This window comes from Tenebrio molitor, chromosome 9 (genome assembly GCF_963966145.1).
Source record: "Tenebrio molitor chromosome 9, icTenMoli1.1, whole genome shotgun sequence".
Classification (NCBI taxonomy): domain Eukaryota; kingdom Metazoa; phylum Arthropoda; class Insecta; order Coleoptera; family Tenebrionidae; genus Tenebrio; species Tenebrio molitor.
This window is the reverse complement of record NC_091054.1, coordinates 18,602,104-18,619,325: the sequence shown is the minus strand read 5'-3', so window position 1 is coordinate 18,619,325 and position 17,222 is coordinate 18,602,104. Positions and strand designations below refer to the sequence as shown.

The following is a 17,222-nucleotide window of genomic DNA, read 5'->3' as shown; positions in this document are numbered from 1 at the left end:
AAAGTAATAATTTACTTTTAATAACATTTAGGTAATTATATTTGTCCTTATTTTTTTATAATAGTTAAATTGGGATATTTTCAATGATGGGGAGTGCTATGGTCACCATGGCAACCGAATTGTTTTGTTTAAATTATTATTGAAAAGTTTGCGCTACTTCCATGTTGTGTTTTTGTCGGTTGTTTTACCTGTTAAAATTTTTAATTTGACAATAGGAGATACTAATTCAAAATACTGTGATGAACCAAATGGGTAATTCAAAATTCCCACCAAGCGGCCATCTCATTTTTTTTTCTACCAACATACGCAATGAAAATAAAACCCGCGAAATTCAAAAATGGCCCAGAGCGCGTGATCGTACCTCGTTGATTTCCCTACGTTGTGTTTTTTTTTTAATACAAATTAAACATTACCAGATTCGTTCCAACAGGGTTTGTGAACCACACAGAAGAGTGCAAATAAAACTACACAATAATTATAACCAGCTATTTATTCAATATTATGATTTTTGTTAACGCCGGGATTAATGAATAATAAAACGTCTCGGGAGAGGGCACTCAAGTCTCCACAAATGTGAGAAGACTACTTATTTAGAACTCTAGGAAAATGGTGAGCTCTGGCCATTCTCCTAGACCCCCGAATGAGGCTCCGCTAAAACTTCTCCTGAAAATACGAACAAGTCCGAAGCGACAACGTGGACGGGACAGTTATCGAAAATTGAGCAATACTGATTTCATGAACAACACAATCTAAAATTCAGGAAAACAGAAGGGTCATGTACATTACAAACAATGCAGTTACTTCGGACCGTTCGAGCGAGAGCGAGCACTAGACGAGAACTTTAGCATATATTTTTTTTTTCCAGTTAATTTACAAGGTGCGGCAGATACGCTATAGAAGGAGCTAGTGACTTTGTGTGGTCCGGTGGTCTGTGGTACCTATCCTTACGACTTTAACATTTCCCGCCTACCCGTGATTTGGTGCTAAGGGAAAAGTCCGAACTGCTTTACGTTAAGTCAACAATTTTGCTACTCTAAGTTCAGCGGTTGAGTTGAATATGACTATTTCAAAGCAAAAACAAACGACGCTTGTCAAGTACCAAAACTTAGAGAACAGATCACCATTCCGGAAGTTGTGTGCCAAGGAACTCGGATTCAACTTACACCATGAGCGACGTTGCGGACCAGCATTCAGCAAGCTCCGCCAAGCGTTATGGTTTTCGGGTCTCTCTTGGGGCACAACATGTTAAACGGGGGGCCGCGGGGTCGTGTTCAGCGATTGGATGTTAGGAGAACTAAACCCCTCAAACAGAGAGAGACCCTCGCGATAAGGAAGAATTGACATTTACAGCAACTGGAAAATGCAAACGAAACCGCGGCAAAACTTTGTTGACGGAGTAATCTAAGAACACTTTCAGTTTGGGATGGAAAAATGGTAACAACCAATAACACATACATAACAATAAAAAAAAAACACAGTCTGGTCGACCCTAGCTTAATTGAGCCGGTTTATCGACAAGGGGGCCCCCTTGAATAATATGGAGGGCGCCCCGGGACTAAACGATGGAAATACCTAAATGTAGAAGATCCCTGGACAAGGAAAAGCCCGCGCAGATACCTGAAATATAAACCCAATTAGTTGCTACCGGGATGGAAAGTGGAAACTTGAAAATTTTGATTAAAGTGTTAAGCAATAAATAGATAATTGTTACACCAAAAGCGTCACTCGAAATAATTAAAAGGGGATCAAAAAATGAGGGAGTGCGCTTATAAAAAGTGAAAGCCACAGACCCACGCTAAAACTTGGTGCCCCTTTTCCTTTTAGGAAAATTAGTGAATTGTAAAACCTGCTTTGACAACAAAAGGAAAACGTGATCCGTCAATTATTATAAATTTAGCAAAACTAGAACCAAGCTGCCCTACGCTCCTTCGCAAGCTTATAAATGTTAAAACCGTAATACATGGGGATTTTGTAAAACATGGTGGAAAACCCACGTGCAACCCATTTATGTCTTATTATTGTTAAACTACATTTCGCGCGAAGCAGAATTAATTTTAGTACCCCAAACACATACCTAGTTCAAAAACAGAAGCTGGACAGCAACATTTAACACAGTTCAATAAAAAAACAACTAAAATCGCACAATTAGAACACAGAAAAATACACGGTACTTTTGTACTACTCTGCGGCCAAGACAAAAAGTGTCCTCCAAAAAAAACATGACCGTTCATCCCCTGTCGGCTTTCACCCCCGCCCCCAAGCGGTCGCCGACGGTACTCGGCACCACCGTAGCTTTTATTGGCGGTTAGTTTGAATTCAAAAGCGGGTATCTCAATACTGTTAAAATTTTGACAATTTTTTATAACATATTTTTTTTTTCTAAAAAATAACTTTTATCATTTTTCATTAAAATCTTATTTCCTATGTTTAATGTTTTGTCTGTCGGATATTCTTTGGCAAAGAATAATTTAAATAGCACCTACCAAAACAACATGATACCAAAAAAAAAAATTCTAAGACAATGAATTACTTAAAATTCAAAGTAAGTCGCGAGGTGAGTCGTTTTTTCTGCCGGTCAGTGTATTTATAATAGTAGTAATAGTACACACATAATATCATATTTTTTTTATAGTGATATAATAATATATGTTATCACTGAGTTCAATAAGAAAACACTTTTTGATCTTATTGCCGCTTCGGCTTTATTAGTTTTTCAAAAACAGAGGTTGTACCTTGTCTCTCTACGATTCAAGATGGACTTAGTCGGACTGCCGGGACTGCCCCCTCTCGTCCCATTCGCTCCTTCATCACTCCTCTTCCTCTTTTCCAGCCTCTTCTGCGCCTGCGCCCATGAGGTGCCCCATTCGCGGGAAATACGAAATACGGCGGACTTGCTAACATATATGTAATATAACAATATATTTAATATGTATAAAAGTTTATTAATCTTATTTTTACTACCAATTTTCATGAAACACAATAATACCAGCCATAAGCTCCTTTATAATTGCCTGGCACATGACGTCATGCGCAGTGTTCGCCAGTTCTCGCACAGCTACCTGTCATACCGTTGTAAGTGTATCGTGGGCGTAGGCGACATTCTAATTCTGTTAACAGTGTAAAGTAATTTTTGTAGGTAACAAATTATTCTCTGGAGTTACACAGGTTACATAGTAAGCTTTTTCCCAATTTCATATTGTCATATTCCGTGGAGGAGGAATAGGGAAAATGCACTACAAAAATTGTTGAAGTTTCGCCAGGGAGATCTTTTAATTCTAATATTTTAACATGGACACCGGTTTCAGGCAAAAAGTATCTCACTATAATAAGTACTATTTTAATCTCTTTGTGATTTGCACTATCAAAATATATTGAAACAAAATGTGTTGTGTCTCTATTAAGTTCTGCATTGTAGTGACCCAGTTTAAAATTTAAAATTTTAAAATTCCCGCTACCGCCACGAGAGCGCGCCAAATGGGAAGGTACTAGCGGCTAGACTAGGAACTAAGGGATGGGGTTGGTAATCTTGGCGAGTTGGCGACGCTGTTGAAAAGCGGAAATATAGCGGGGATAAAACGGGCTCGCGCGGGCGGTTGAAGGGGGTAGGTCACTTTTGTTTAGTTTTTCGAAACGAACACACCTTGCGAAGAGCGATCCAAGTTTCTGAAATTTGTAAGTTAAATCTGAACAATTACACTACCGTTCCGAGTAGATATTTTGTGTCCCCGTGAGGAATTCAACGTTTTAATTCACCTGGGTAATTTATCCCACTTTCGTTGCCTTTTTTTTTGTGTTTTGTTTTTGGGACCAGGACCACGTGGTAAGGGTATGTTGTAGATTTCATTTTGTTGCATGCTGTTTCTTTAAGAAGCGCCCATTTGTTAATTTTAAGCGTTATCCCTAAGTTTCTCCCGGGAGGTTCATTTTTTTGGTAATCTTGTAATTTCGGAAATTAGGAGCCGTCGTCCGAACCGCGAGCGTCCATTTTGTGTTTTTTACTAGCATTTTCTAACTGCACTCGACCCGCCATTTTCTTTTTGTTTAACATTACCAACGATTATTGTATTCGTTATTTATGCTGCTTAACGATATTTGTGCCAGTTAAAGCGTTTTTTTATTTTATCGTTATTTTACTTCGCGTTTTGTCCCCTTTTATTTGCGCATGGTTTAATGTTGCGTTTTGTTTTGTTTATTTATCATTGTTTAATGTTGCGCTTTGTTTTGCTGAATTTTCTCATCGTTTAAATGTTACGCTTGTTCGATTGAATTAAACTCGGTTTTTTTCTTTGTGTTGTTGCTAGATTTCGGAAAGGTTAAAGTAAAATGTTGTAAGTGCGCCCCTATGGGAGCTAGGTGACAATCAGGAAGTCGTGGGGTTTGTTTAGTAAATTTCTGTGGAAGCTACGGTTATTTAAAGCCGTTAGCGGAGGCGGACCTAGGTCTTCGCATATGCGGCGGCGGGATGTTTTCGTGAAGCTTCCGTCGAGGTTATAGAGATTTCGGGGTTTTGTCCGGAAACGGTTGGTTGGGGACGGTGGAGCTAAATATTCGCTGATGCTGTTTAGTGATGCTAATCGTACAACCCCGAGACGCTCTGTCACTCTTACTTGGTCGGCGAAATAGTCTGACGTTCATTAATACCCCGAATATCTTTATAGATATTTATAGACGTTTATATGTCGCTTGCTCTCAAGATGATTTAGATTATTCTTCTGAGTCCCCTCGCGGCCGAAAGTTTGTTACCTCCAGCTCTAAGCTCCCGTCGGCGTACCTGGACCGCGTAGTTCCGAGTTAAACATTGTTTTTGTCATTAATCGAATTGTAAAATATGAGTAATACCTGGGATACGGTTTTTGAAGAGGGTTTTTCATCCGTCCCTGTCTGTAATAACTGCCTTATAATTTGTTTACTTGTTTTGCAAGCTTTAAACTGTCATTTTGTCTGTCATGTGCCCGTTTTTCTGTTATTTTAAATATTGTTGCATTCACCTTGTCGTTTATCTTTGTGATGTACTCAACTAGTTAATTTCTTGTACTTCGTTAAACTTAATTTCTGTCTTTTGTATTCGTTTCAATTACTTTTTCATCAAAGTTATTACAGACATTTTTAATAAAAGGTATTTTGCGTCCCTCACATGTGTGTTTTATTTGCGGCACTCTTCCAACTGGAACCCTCACCGTTTGCATTCCGAACCTTTTCCGCCAAAAGAAAATCACAACGTAGGGTTCCTCCGATTCGATGACGATCACGACCACATTTGTTACCGTTTTGCGCAGGTTCAAATATTTGGCGGAAAAAGTAATGTATTCAAATCATTACAGCATCTAATATAGTTTGAATATATGGTACAAAGACCTGGTCAATAATACTTTCACATTTTGTGCGAGCACATGTAAATCTTGGCTCAAAACAGTGTTTTATTAACTTACATGTGCAGTCCATAGATCTAAATGTCTGATTGTGAACTACAGTATGATAAGCCCAAGCGCCTTCAATAGCTGCTAATTTTTTTTCATCGCTTTGAAAACTTCTTTTTGAAATACGACGTCATTGACGAAGAGCCAATTTCAGCAGCAATTGCCCGTTTATGTTTCCCTGTGCCAATATGATTTTCTATATCCGTTTTCCCACTATTTGCAATCGAAAATGTTCCCTTGCACTTGAAGCATTGTACTTCACTGCTTATTTTTGTAGATTTTAAGTACGGGTATTTTTGTTGTAGTTCTTCGTTAAACACACACTTTCTTCTTTTAGGCGGCATGGTCACAAATTACATGGGGCCAGGAACGTACAAATCACAATCTATCCAAGTGCACTCGCTACTCGCTCAACTTTAACCTCTAACTTAATCTAACCGCATAATAACCAAACCACAGAACCTAATTGACATTGACATTTATGGTTGGTCGTTGGTATTCTAACAACTTCAAGAACCAAACAACGTAAATTCCCGAAAGGTCTGATTTTGAAGCGCAAAACTACATATGTACTTATACTTATCCGCTTATACTTTTTTTACAATTTAAAAAAATACCTAGGTTGCCAACGTGAAAAACCAGGACAAAATCCAGTACACTGTTTATCCAGTACAGAGGTGTTAAAAACCAGTACTGTACTGGTAAAACCAGTACGAATGGTCACCTTAAACAAAATGGATCATCTTCCCCAAGGAATGTAGAATGAAATGTATCACAAAATATTTATTGATTGCAAACTTGTAATTATTAGTTTAATGCTAATGTTGAATGTAGCTGTATTTTTCGCAAATCTCATTCAAAAATCCTGAATTAAAAGTGACATACAAAAAAAATCCCACATATGCCCACTCTCTTATCACTCCTATATTGTTTATTAAACCTTCTTGTACAATACTATGCAAAAATTAGCTGCGCCCACCTGCGCTTTTTCTTTTTTTTTATTTTTCTTCGGAAATGGTGATGAAGTTGAAAAAGCGAAAATGTTTACAGAATGCATTTGATCATGTATTTTATTTCATAATTAAAATGTTGTGGACGGCAACAAACTGTTTATCTCACGAGATTGCAATTTTTCAGGCTCATTAAACCAAGTTTAACTGTAACTCTGAACGTTATATTATAATCACCATTTTGGATCCGCCATTTTTTTTTGGAAAGACTAATACCAAATTTGTAATCAGTGACCTAAAAACAGCCCCATTACTAAATTTTATTAAAATTGATAAACTTGGTAATATTTCGAATCGCCATTTTGGATCCACCATTTTGTTTTTGGAAAAACTAAGAACAAATTCGTAATCAGTGATCTCGAAAACCCCTATTTCTCAATTTTCAATAAATTATTTTGATACTTTCGACTTTTGGTCAGCGTTTCGGTAATTTTTCCCACCGTGCGGCAGTTCGAATTCTACATTCGCAACAAGTAGACGTAAATTTGTAAGCAATGGCACAAGTGAAACCGTTTTGTGTGTTCTGCAAGAAGAGAACTGAAAAATTAATCATTTTTACTGATGAGGCAGTCAACAAGTGTAAAAATATTTTGGAAATTCGGCAATAGTATATTAAGTAACAACATATCAAAAAAAAAAAAAAATAAATTAGCAATGAGTGATGCAATAGTACCATCAGAGAGTACATTTACACGGGCCACTAACGCCGGTGTTATTTAAAACCGGTGTTGTTAAAACTGGTTTAAAACGGGCGTTTACACAAGAGGTGTTGGCGTGGTGTGAGCTAAAACCTCTTCGCAGTGTGACCAACCGAAATGCTTCGAGATCGGCGATGGCGGTCGGCGCTTGTTGTTGAGCGGTTGCCAACGACAACAGTGCTTGTGTTGGCAGGCCTGCTTCAAAACCGGTGTTAAGCAAAGGTGGCCATTTACACGTACATTTTACACCCGCTTAGTAACGTCACGCCTGTTGGTGAAGTGGTGTAGCGTTAGTAAACCGGTTTGGTAATTGTTCACTTTAACTACTTCTGGAATTTTCGCGTTTTTTCTGGCTAGACAACCTCAAGGCGTTCTCCTAGATCGTTTCCCACCATTCAAACCTTGTGCAAATGCCTTTTTTTCCTCTCTTGTTGTGTTTTAAGGTTGCGTCAAGGTCGCGCCAATGTCTTAGTATAACTAAAGGGTAAGGAAAATTCATTTGCACAAGGTTTGAATGGTGGGAAACGATCTAGGAGGACGCCCTGAGGCTGTCTAGCCAGAAAAAACGCAAAAATTCCAGAAGTAGTTAAAGTGAACAATTACCACTGGTTTTAGTAAAACCGGCGTTGAATCCCATTTACACGTCAATTAACACCGGTTTAAATAAAACCGGCGTTAGCGGCCCGTGTAAATGTACAGAGAGATAAATGATTTCCAACGATATCATTCCAAGTGTTATCGATTATTTACCGCTCTACGCTCTACCAACGAAATATCGGCAACGTAATGAATCTACGTCGAATTCTGAAGCATCAAAGTAAGATTTTTACATTACTTATTAGCTTATTACATTACTTAACATTACATTACAGTACATATTTTTTTTCAGAGTACAAATTCAGATGATATTAACGAAAATTGCATTATTTCTAGTTTGACTGAACAGGTGGGAACTAGCGGAACTTCTGCTCAAGGTGCAACCATCCATCTCCCAGAGGAGTCAGTATGTGAAGCGGAAACTGAGGGAGCTGAAAATCAGGAAGCGACAAGAGAAGACGATTCAAATTCTGTAAGTGCTGAGAAATCAATAGAACATGTATGTAGGTATTGTTTGTCTGAAAAAGCGCAAAAAACATAGCGGTCGTGAGCAACAACTACAATCATGCATAACAGAAGATAGTCTGAAAAATTTGCAATCAATTGCCAATGAAATGGGTGACGAGCAGCTTAGTAATAGAATCACAGTAATGAGTACGAGAAATGAAGTAATTCTTTATCATAAAATCTGCAAATTAAATTATACAAATGCACTGCAATCAAAAATGAGGTCAGAAGCAAAAAAAGTCAATGGCATGTTACTCGTGACATTCACAAGTTGGACTTTGAGGAAGTGTGTTGCTTCGTTTCTGAAAACATTATAAAAAGTAGTAGGTAAATGCTACTTTTTAAATTTTTTTAAAGTCACTATTCGTCGAGTTTGCTTCAAATCTTGATCCCAATGCATCAATAGACGTGGAACCCTACAGTTTTGAGAACAGATTGTTAAAGACATTCCCAAAAAAAAATAAACATAGTCACTATCAACTGGAAAAAATTGTCAAACCTTATAACGGAATGATGATTGAAAACGATTTAGATCTTTTGGAAGAGGAAGATATTTTGGACCGTGCTGTATTGATTTTGAGAAAGCGTATTCGGAATATTGAACGTCGACGATTACCAGATGATTTAACAACAGATAGATACCTTGTTAAAAGGTGAATGTGACGTTCCACAAACATTGCTCAACTTTTATAGTACAATTATATCTACCAAATATCCGGCCAAAATGAGTAAAAATGTTGAGAGGCTCGCTAAATCGCTTTCAGAAGACTTGATTTATGTCGTCACTAATGGAAATATGAAAACTTCTAAACACATTAATCTGGGACTTGCTATGAAAAGCTTAACTAACAGCCGAAAAATTATAAATATTCTCAACAAATACGGGCATTGCTCTAGCTACACTACTTTGGAGGAATTGGAAACGGAAGCTATATTCGCCGCAACTTTGCGTTTGAATATTTGTCCAGAAGGCATAATTCCAACAAACAATTTGAGCACGGGATTAGCATACAATAATTTTGATCGCTTTGTGGACACTGCAACTGGAAAAGATACATTGCATGACACGGTCGGAATAATTATACAAAATATTGTCGATGGTCCACAAACTATTCCTGGAACTGATGTTCTTGCAGAGGATTTAGACGAAAATGAGCCATCTACAAGTTCGAAGAAAAGAAGTCGAACTTTTGATGTTCTAACGCTTGACTTGCAGTCGTACAACAAAAGATCAAAAATCCGTCAAAGTTTAGAACCCGTCGACAGTCCATTACGATCATTTAATGTTGATATTAAACAATTGCGATACTCGTACATCGATCTCGCTTGGTTGGTATCTCATTTTTTAAAAATACCTAATATACCCGCATGGGTCGGATTTAATACACTACTCAAAAAATAAAAGTAGTCACTTTTTTGAACTTCGATATTTTTTTTATATTTTAAGAGGTTTCATTCAAACTTGGAATATGTAAGGAACCATTAATTATTGAACTTATTTTAACAAATTAAGAACAGAGAGACACTTGAGCAACCTTCTGCTAACTTCTATGTACTAACATGTGCAAAAATAAAGAGTTTTAAATCAAATTGGATTAAAAAAAGTCTGACAACTTGGCTAATTTGTACCAATTGTGATGTTAATATCTGGTGCGGCTTCCTCTTGCCTGCCAAGCGTCGTTGCAGGCTTCGAATAAGCCTTCGCAACCCATTTTGGGGAAAATTGACCCGTTCTTCAACTAAAGCCTATGCCAACTGTTCAGTTGTAACTGGAGGATTTGGACGTCCTCGAACACGTTTCCCTAATTGTTCCCAAACCTGTTCGATTGGATTTATGTCTGCGCTGCATGCGGGTCAGTCCATTTTACGGATATTATTGTGTATTGTCAACAACTACAACGAAGAAATATTACCGATTTTGTAAAACAAGCTTACGAAGCATATTTTTTCCAAATATACAATCGGCTAAACCATCAATGTTGCACAGTGAAGATTTGCCAGTACCGATATTTACTGCCTTATCAAACGTTTCCTATGATGATGTTGAAATGTTAGACTCTTGAGAGTCAAAACAGAAGCGAAAGTGAATTTGAAGGGTGCAATCCTACACTTTAGGGTTTTTCTCAAGGAGAGCTCAATGATTTGATTGGAGATTTAAATTTATGGAAGACATATGGAAGAAATTAGAAATATCAAGGCTAGTGGGACCGCCATATGATGGTGGACTACTGCTAACCAAAATTTATTTATTCACTTTGGATCCTTCCATATAATGATGGGGTATTTTAAAGCAATTGGAAAATTAATAGACAGTTGTGGAATAACTAACATCATGGTGAATGCGGATATATTGGCGAGTGGCTCAATAAATAGCTTCATAACTGGCAAGCATTTTAATCGATGCAAACGTATTCATCCTCTTCTATACCTGGGCCTTGAAATGCTACACTTTGAAACTTTCCTTGAAGAAAATGACATTCGAGTGTCTAATGATATTAACAATTATTTATTACTATTCAGTAAAGAAAAATCAGCCAGTCCAACAATTAGACATGACGAAATGATATGTCTGTTTGAAAAATATGAAGAATCTAAAAAGCAAACTTTCAATGGTGCACATGGAAAAACGCCAGAGTTTTTTATGATATACATGCATTTAATTGAGCATTACATCATATTATGTAGGAGTATACGCACTGGTAACATAGAACTCTTCAAATATATCTTACCTAGTACTTATGTATAGCAAATACAGTCTTTACATTTAACCAGCAGAACTATTTACGTTATACTGTAATGTATCATGAAAAATTGATGAAAGCACGTGAAACTCATCCAGGATTGCATTTGCGATTACAAAATGGATCATATGCAATTAAAAGGACTGACAAACCATTTTCTCGACAGCCAATCGACTATACACTTGAAACAACGTTCAATGCAGACGCAGCGAACAAATTGACAGGAATAAGTCATATGACCAATTCAATATCAGCACGGCAGCGCTGGTCTAAAAGCCATAGTAAAGTCCCTCTACGGTAAAGTCACTAGATATACAACAAAGTACCGCAATACGTATGGACCATGTGCTAGAGAGAGAAGTACATTCGGACCCAAAATGGTGGACAACAATTGACTCTTTTACAGTTGTCTGCACCCATACCAAATTGTCATAATATAATGTACTCTTTACTTGAATTATTTGTTAAGAGTAGGAGATATTTTAGTCTCAGAGAATCTAATAAACAACATGTAATAAATTTTTTAAAATTTGGCGTCGAGGTAGGCGTTGAACTGTCGATTGTGAACGCACATACAGGTTACGGATCACAGTTCAGCTGTTTAAATCTTACGCTTTTACACGAGTGGTGCGCTCTCAATCGACTCTCTAACGCCTACTTTGACGCCAAATTAAAAAAAAAAAAAAACATCCTTTACATAGTAGTTCAGGCAAAGATGGCAGAAGTGTTGCTATGAAATCCGCAATGGCAAGAAAATAAATGTTTTCCACTTCATAATAATTCGTGTTTTATTGACAAAACTCAATAAACATTTTAATACGTATCTTTTATTCGCAAACAATCGTTTGCTGGTTACAATTGAAAATTTGAATGGCGCCTCCATTTGGACTAAAAATGGATGCCTAATTGCGGTACTTTGTATATCTAGGGTGCGTTTTTTTGCAATCTTCTAGAAGTTGAAGATTCTTCCAAAAGAGAAACTTCTCACAGTCGCTAAATCAGACGTTTTTTTGCTGCATTGTCTTTGACAGTCCACAAACACACATACCTCCATTAGTAATAAGTGTTTACTTTTTTGCCATGAATAATAACAATAACACTATGATATTATACAACATGTTAAACAAAAGGCAACTGTGATTCTGCGCAGAGGATGTGGCTAAATGAACATTTTTGTCGTTTCGGTTGCACTATTTTGCACTTTGCAACCTTGCAACTTTCCTGCTTTCTCTGCCATCTAATTTGATGGCAGAAAAGAGAGATGCTCGGAGAGAATCTTCCGCGACCAATAAAACGACACTTCTGACAGAGGCAGATTCTTCCGTTGAGCAAAAAAACGCACCCCTAGTGACTTTAAGCCATAGTATTCGTTCAACAATTACTGCACATGTAATGGAGGAAACGGGATTGTGACCTGTTCAAGATATAACAGCAGATCTTGAACGGAGTAGGATCAACCGACATTCTTTGCAACTTCAAAATTTAATTGCTCACATGAAACTACTACTAATTTGCGAAATTAATTGATTGCCTGAAAATTACATCTTCCGGGAGAAACTTAGGGCATAACGCTTAAAATTAACAACTGGGTGCTTGAGAAACAGAATGCAACAAAATAATATCTACAAACGTACCCTCTACCACGTGGTTCTGGTATCAACGAAAAAAACCACGAAAGCAGGTTAATTTTCCGTGGGTGGATTGAAAAGTTTAATTCTCCAAAGCGGGATTGATTTCTCGTTTAACTCATGGTTTCAAAATCTTGGATCGCTCTCAACACTGTGGATTCTTTTCGAAAACAAAAGCAAAAAACACCCTCACACGTCGGAACCCGCCAAAAAGTGACCTCTCTCGCTCTCTCCCCCTATCTACCCTCTACCTGCCGTGTTGCCAACCCCTCCCTTAGTTCCTCGTCTGTGCAGTAGTAATTTTGTTTTTGGCGCGCTATTGTGGCGGTACCGGGAATTCAAATTTAAATTTTAAACTGTGTCACTACAACACGTTTTCTTCAATCTTGAATTCTTGACTTAATATTGAATCTCCTACTAGTTCTGCCCACAAATTTACGGAAAATCGACGCTGAAATGCACGCGGATAAATAGCCCTTGGATTATCGTACATACGACCAGACAAATGTTGGAACATCTCTGACCCAGGAAATAAAATTTTTACTTTCTGCCGCTTTATTCAGCAACCAAACACAAACATTTCTTCGAACAGGGTAACCTTCTGGTTCGAGGTGTTGCACACAAGTACCTATAGGCATTTATTGGTAGAAGAGTTGGATATCGCGTTTTATTTTATCTATGGTTGTATTGGTTGTGCTGGCGCCATCTCATGTGAATGATAAAACTCAAGACCGATCGCGATCGGTAATCATCCGTGTCGGTAATTCAGAGAGAATGAAACTCGAAAATTGTAGTTCGCAATCACAATTCACAATATCAGGTATTCAGGTACAGAGATAACCTACGAGAAGTTAAATTGCATAAATTGTTAATAAAAAATAATTTTAATATCACTTCGAAAATCATTCCTTTTGGTACAGTATATTTTTCTCCGTTACTGTTGACTTAACCTTAAATTTTTTAGCCTATTTAAACATGTCAGACCTCGATAAGATCTGCACACTTCTGGACAAATTAACATTAGACGCCTTGACCCTAATCGAGGAGGAAATCCAAACGAAACTGAACATCGAAAATGCAATGTGTGGGGGTGAGACACATCTAGCCAAGTCTCGATACATATTGGGCCAGAGCAGTGTCTCATCTTTGCAACTACCTACAGAAAATAGTCCCGATTTCGAGGCCACAACTACAGTGCATTCAGAAGAAGATGAAGAATTGTTTGGAGCGAAGTTGAGACATTTGGAAGCAGAGAAAAAGGAGGAACAAACTGATCCAGTCAGGTGGTTTGGCTATTTGGTCCCTCAAGATTTGTACCATGCACAGACCATGTTCAGACAAGCTCTCCAGTGGATAATTAAATGTGTGAATGTGCAAACTAGACTGGTTGAGACTTGTGGTAAAATTGGACAGCTGAAAGAATTAAAAAGTGAGTTGGTAGCAAAGTAGTTGATAATGATAACCACAAATAGTTTCAATATTTTGTTATAAATAGAAAGAATTTAAATAGGTTTGTGCAATTATTAAGCTTTGCTGTCACAGCTTTTCGTGCTTGTGGTGCTTGTGGAAAATGTTTTATAAAATAAAAATCAAGTTGAGGTTGTGGTAGCCAGCTGTCACTTTGAGTGTAATTTTGGTTGCCTAATTGATTGTTGGAGCTTTAGCTTCTCGTTCGGTAGAAGAGTTTTGAAACAAATTAAAGTATTTTTTATATATACTCTGTTGCATATTAGTGTGTAAAAGGATTATAAATAAAATTGTAAATAGTTCATTTAATTTATTTATTTGAAAAAAGGTATAATACAATATTTATTCTATGAAACAGCTGTAGGGGAAAATATTGTTAAATGTAGATTCATGTATTTTATTTTAGCATCCGGAACAGAGGTGGCGCTTACGGTATCACATTCATTTGTTTCGGCGGGGATCCCGGCAGTTTGAAATAGTTTCCTGCAATTAAAGAGGAAGTCCAGGCTCGACAACAATCGGTGTTGTCGCAGGATTCTTGTCCCGGCGTGAATGATTTTTTCGTCACCATTCCGGACGGGTGTGCTGTTGGGAAGGCAATTTTTCACGTTATCGAAAACACATAAAAAATGATGAATGTCTTTATAACTGCACATTTTATTCGTCATTGATAAATCTGTTCCCATACATGAAAAAATGTTCGGTGATCAATCATGCTTTCAATAAAAATCAGGAAAGGTAGTATCGTCACAACCGTCTCCACCGGCTCGAGGAATTCTCATTCCGTTGGCGTTCTGCGAGATGAACAACAAACACAGTAATGATGTATGGAGCGGTGCAGGTAAATAATGACCCGTTCAGTCAAACTCAACTTTGACATTTTTATTATTTACGAGGTGAAAGTGTGCCTCATCAGGCTAAGTAAAAATGTATTATTCCTCCGCCTCGATTCCAAATTTGTCTGATCTTGAAGTGCGCCGCGCGAATTGAAGCGCACTTCTGGGGATGAGGTAATAATTAAAGCGCAACTACAAAATACAGTTTTATTTTGTCGCCTTTTAATTACATTTATTAACAAACAGTTGCAGCTGTAACCTGTATTAGATAGCGCGTTCGTCCTCGGAATGAAATATTTTAGCGTTAGTTCGTCTGAAAAACAACGTTCAGGCTTGTCGGAATTTGCAGAACTTGAAGTATTTTTCCCTGGCCTCTGACGCGTCTACCAATAAACCCTACGGATCATATGAAGAATTAATAAAATTTTCGCTGTACAAAAATATACATATTTTACAAAATACCACCAGGAAATGATGAAAAACGGACAAATAAAATTTGCTCCCTTAGTCACCAATAAGAGTACCAGTGTGTGCCTTGCGGGGTTGTTTCTGCACATTTAGAACAAATTATGTGTTGTTGGATTTTGGTAAAATGTTTTTGGAAGTGGTGGCAAGCGAACAAATTTTATTCTGAACAAATGTAACAAACAATCGTCTTTGCTAAAGTCGAAATTATTTAAATACAGAAGGATATCGACCATTTGTCAAACTTGCCAAAGGATAATTTGTTGTAGTTGATATATCAAATCTTAAACCGTCATCTCGATTTCAGTCTTGATCGATCGGATATGATAGCAAGCCAGATCCAAGAGCTGGGATCTCCTTCCGTACGATAAACACTTGTTACTAATATTTTTTATCAAAGATTTATTGAACTGTAAGCTCACATCGAACGACCGAAGGTTGTACAACGAACTGAAAATAAAAGACTCGTCTGCACTTTGCAAGAATCCCAATCCCTTCGGAGGTTCGGTGCGGCTCGCAATTTGTACAAATCAGATCGCTCGAATAATCGAAGTCCTACTGTACATTACGTTATATACATTTAGACAACCGCTATCAACAAAATGAGGCTGAGTCTCGCACGTTTAAAATCATCCGGGCTGTCGATTAGGTGAGGGGATGCGCATTAAGGGCGGCTTTAGCGCACTTTGTAACTTTTAACGGGCGAAAGCAAGAACAATTAAGTCGGTCGTGAAAAGTTCGTGACGAAAAGGAGTAAGTAGAAGACAACCTCGCGCGTTAATAGCCTTGTCCGAAAACATTAACATTTATACAATATAATTGCAGTATTTACAAACACATTTAATATCATATATTATGTATCACATAAAATTCGTGGAAGTTATTATTTTGGTATGTTGTGGAGTTGTAGGTTTCGCAGGAATCATCTCAGCAGGAGCAGAGACGTGACTGTGAGGACTATTGAGGCTGCTGGCGTGCTGACGGTGCTGCCGCCAGTGGAGGAGTTGTACACGACTGAAAAGAAAAAATACATTACTGGTGTGCTGGTAGCAGGGCAAAACAAACATATTTCTGTTGTTTCTACGTTGCATCATAAAAACAATTTATCGAGAAACAAACTGTTTTTCTCGCGATTTGTTAAAATTATAATAAACTTCTCGTTGCAAGATTTGTTAAAAAACTCGTAATTGCTGTTAAGGAGATGTTAAATTTTATTAACAATATTTTAAACAATCAGAATTTGTTTATACATAAATCCAATTGAATATTTGAGATATGTACCAGTAAAAAAAAAACTCATATGGTGCCTGTGTGGCGTCGCAGTAGCTAATTGCTCTAATATACGAAAATATTATCAAGCTTTTTCTATTATAATAATTTGTCGATAGCGTTACAATAATATTGTGTATTTCATTCTGAAATTTGCAATTTTTGAAAAACTGCTACACAATAAACTGTTGGATTTTGTACATTTCTTTCAATTTTCTTTCCAAGTTTCACATAAGATTTTCATGTTCGCCACGTCCAACACATCACAACACAAATTATAGATAAAATCCGCCGCAATCGCGTGCACTAGCTTGACTAATTCTCATAATGATAAGTTTTGTTTGTTGTAAGTTCTGGTCTGCAAACCAAAGCAGTTTTTCACCTGAACTGCACAACCTTATTATCTCTTTTACACTTAGGTAAAACTTATTACTACTACAGTGTGGAATAAAATGATTTACATCTAGTTACCTTTGCATTACCCTTGTAAAAATACGAAATGCCGCTCTACAAAAAAAGAAAGCCTAACCTCAAAATATTTATCCAAATTCCAAATGTAATTTATTGCGAAAGGATGATATGAATGC

The 17,222-nt window shown here is 37.3% G+C and overlaps 2 protein-coding genes across 2 annotated transcripts in view; one reads left to right on the top strand and one right to left on the bottom strand.

The window, feature by feature from the left end:
* Positions 1-13,351: 13,351 nt before the first annotated feature.
* On the top strand, positions 13,352-14,369 carry LOC138137832 (coiled-coil domain-containing protein 115). The gene is made up of 2 exons (XM_069057408.1): positions 13,352-13,512; positions 13,563-14,369. Exon 2 carries the CDS (start codon positions 13,574-13,576, stop codon positions 14,045-14,047), a length of 474 nt encoding a protein of 157 aa, XP_068913509.1. The 5' UTR covers positions 13,352-13,512; positions 13,563-13,573; the 3' UTR covers positions 14,048-14,369.
* Positions 14,370-15,094: 725 nt separating this feature from the next.
* The window catches only part of LOC138137828 (uncharacterized), a 133,174-nt gene continuing 131,046 nt past the window's right edge, over positions 15,095-17,222 (bottom strand). Inside the window, exon 5 of the mRNA XM_069057401.1 lies at positions 15,095-16,380. Coding sequence (XP_068913502.1) covers positions 16,289-16,380 — 92 coding nt within the window. The 3' untranslated portion in view covers positions 15,095-16,288. The remainder of the gene's footprint in view (positions 16,381-17,222) is intronic.

Bases quoted from the DNA above. Each gene is read 5' to 3' on its own strand.
- LOC138137832 (XM_069057408.1), top strand. From the start codon at position 13,574: ATGTCAGACCTCGATAAGATCTGCACACTTCTGGACAAATTAACATTA.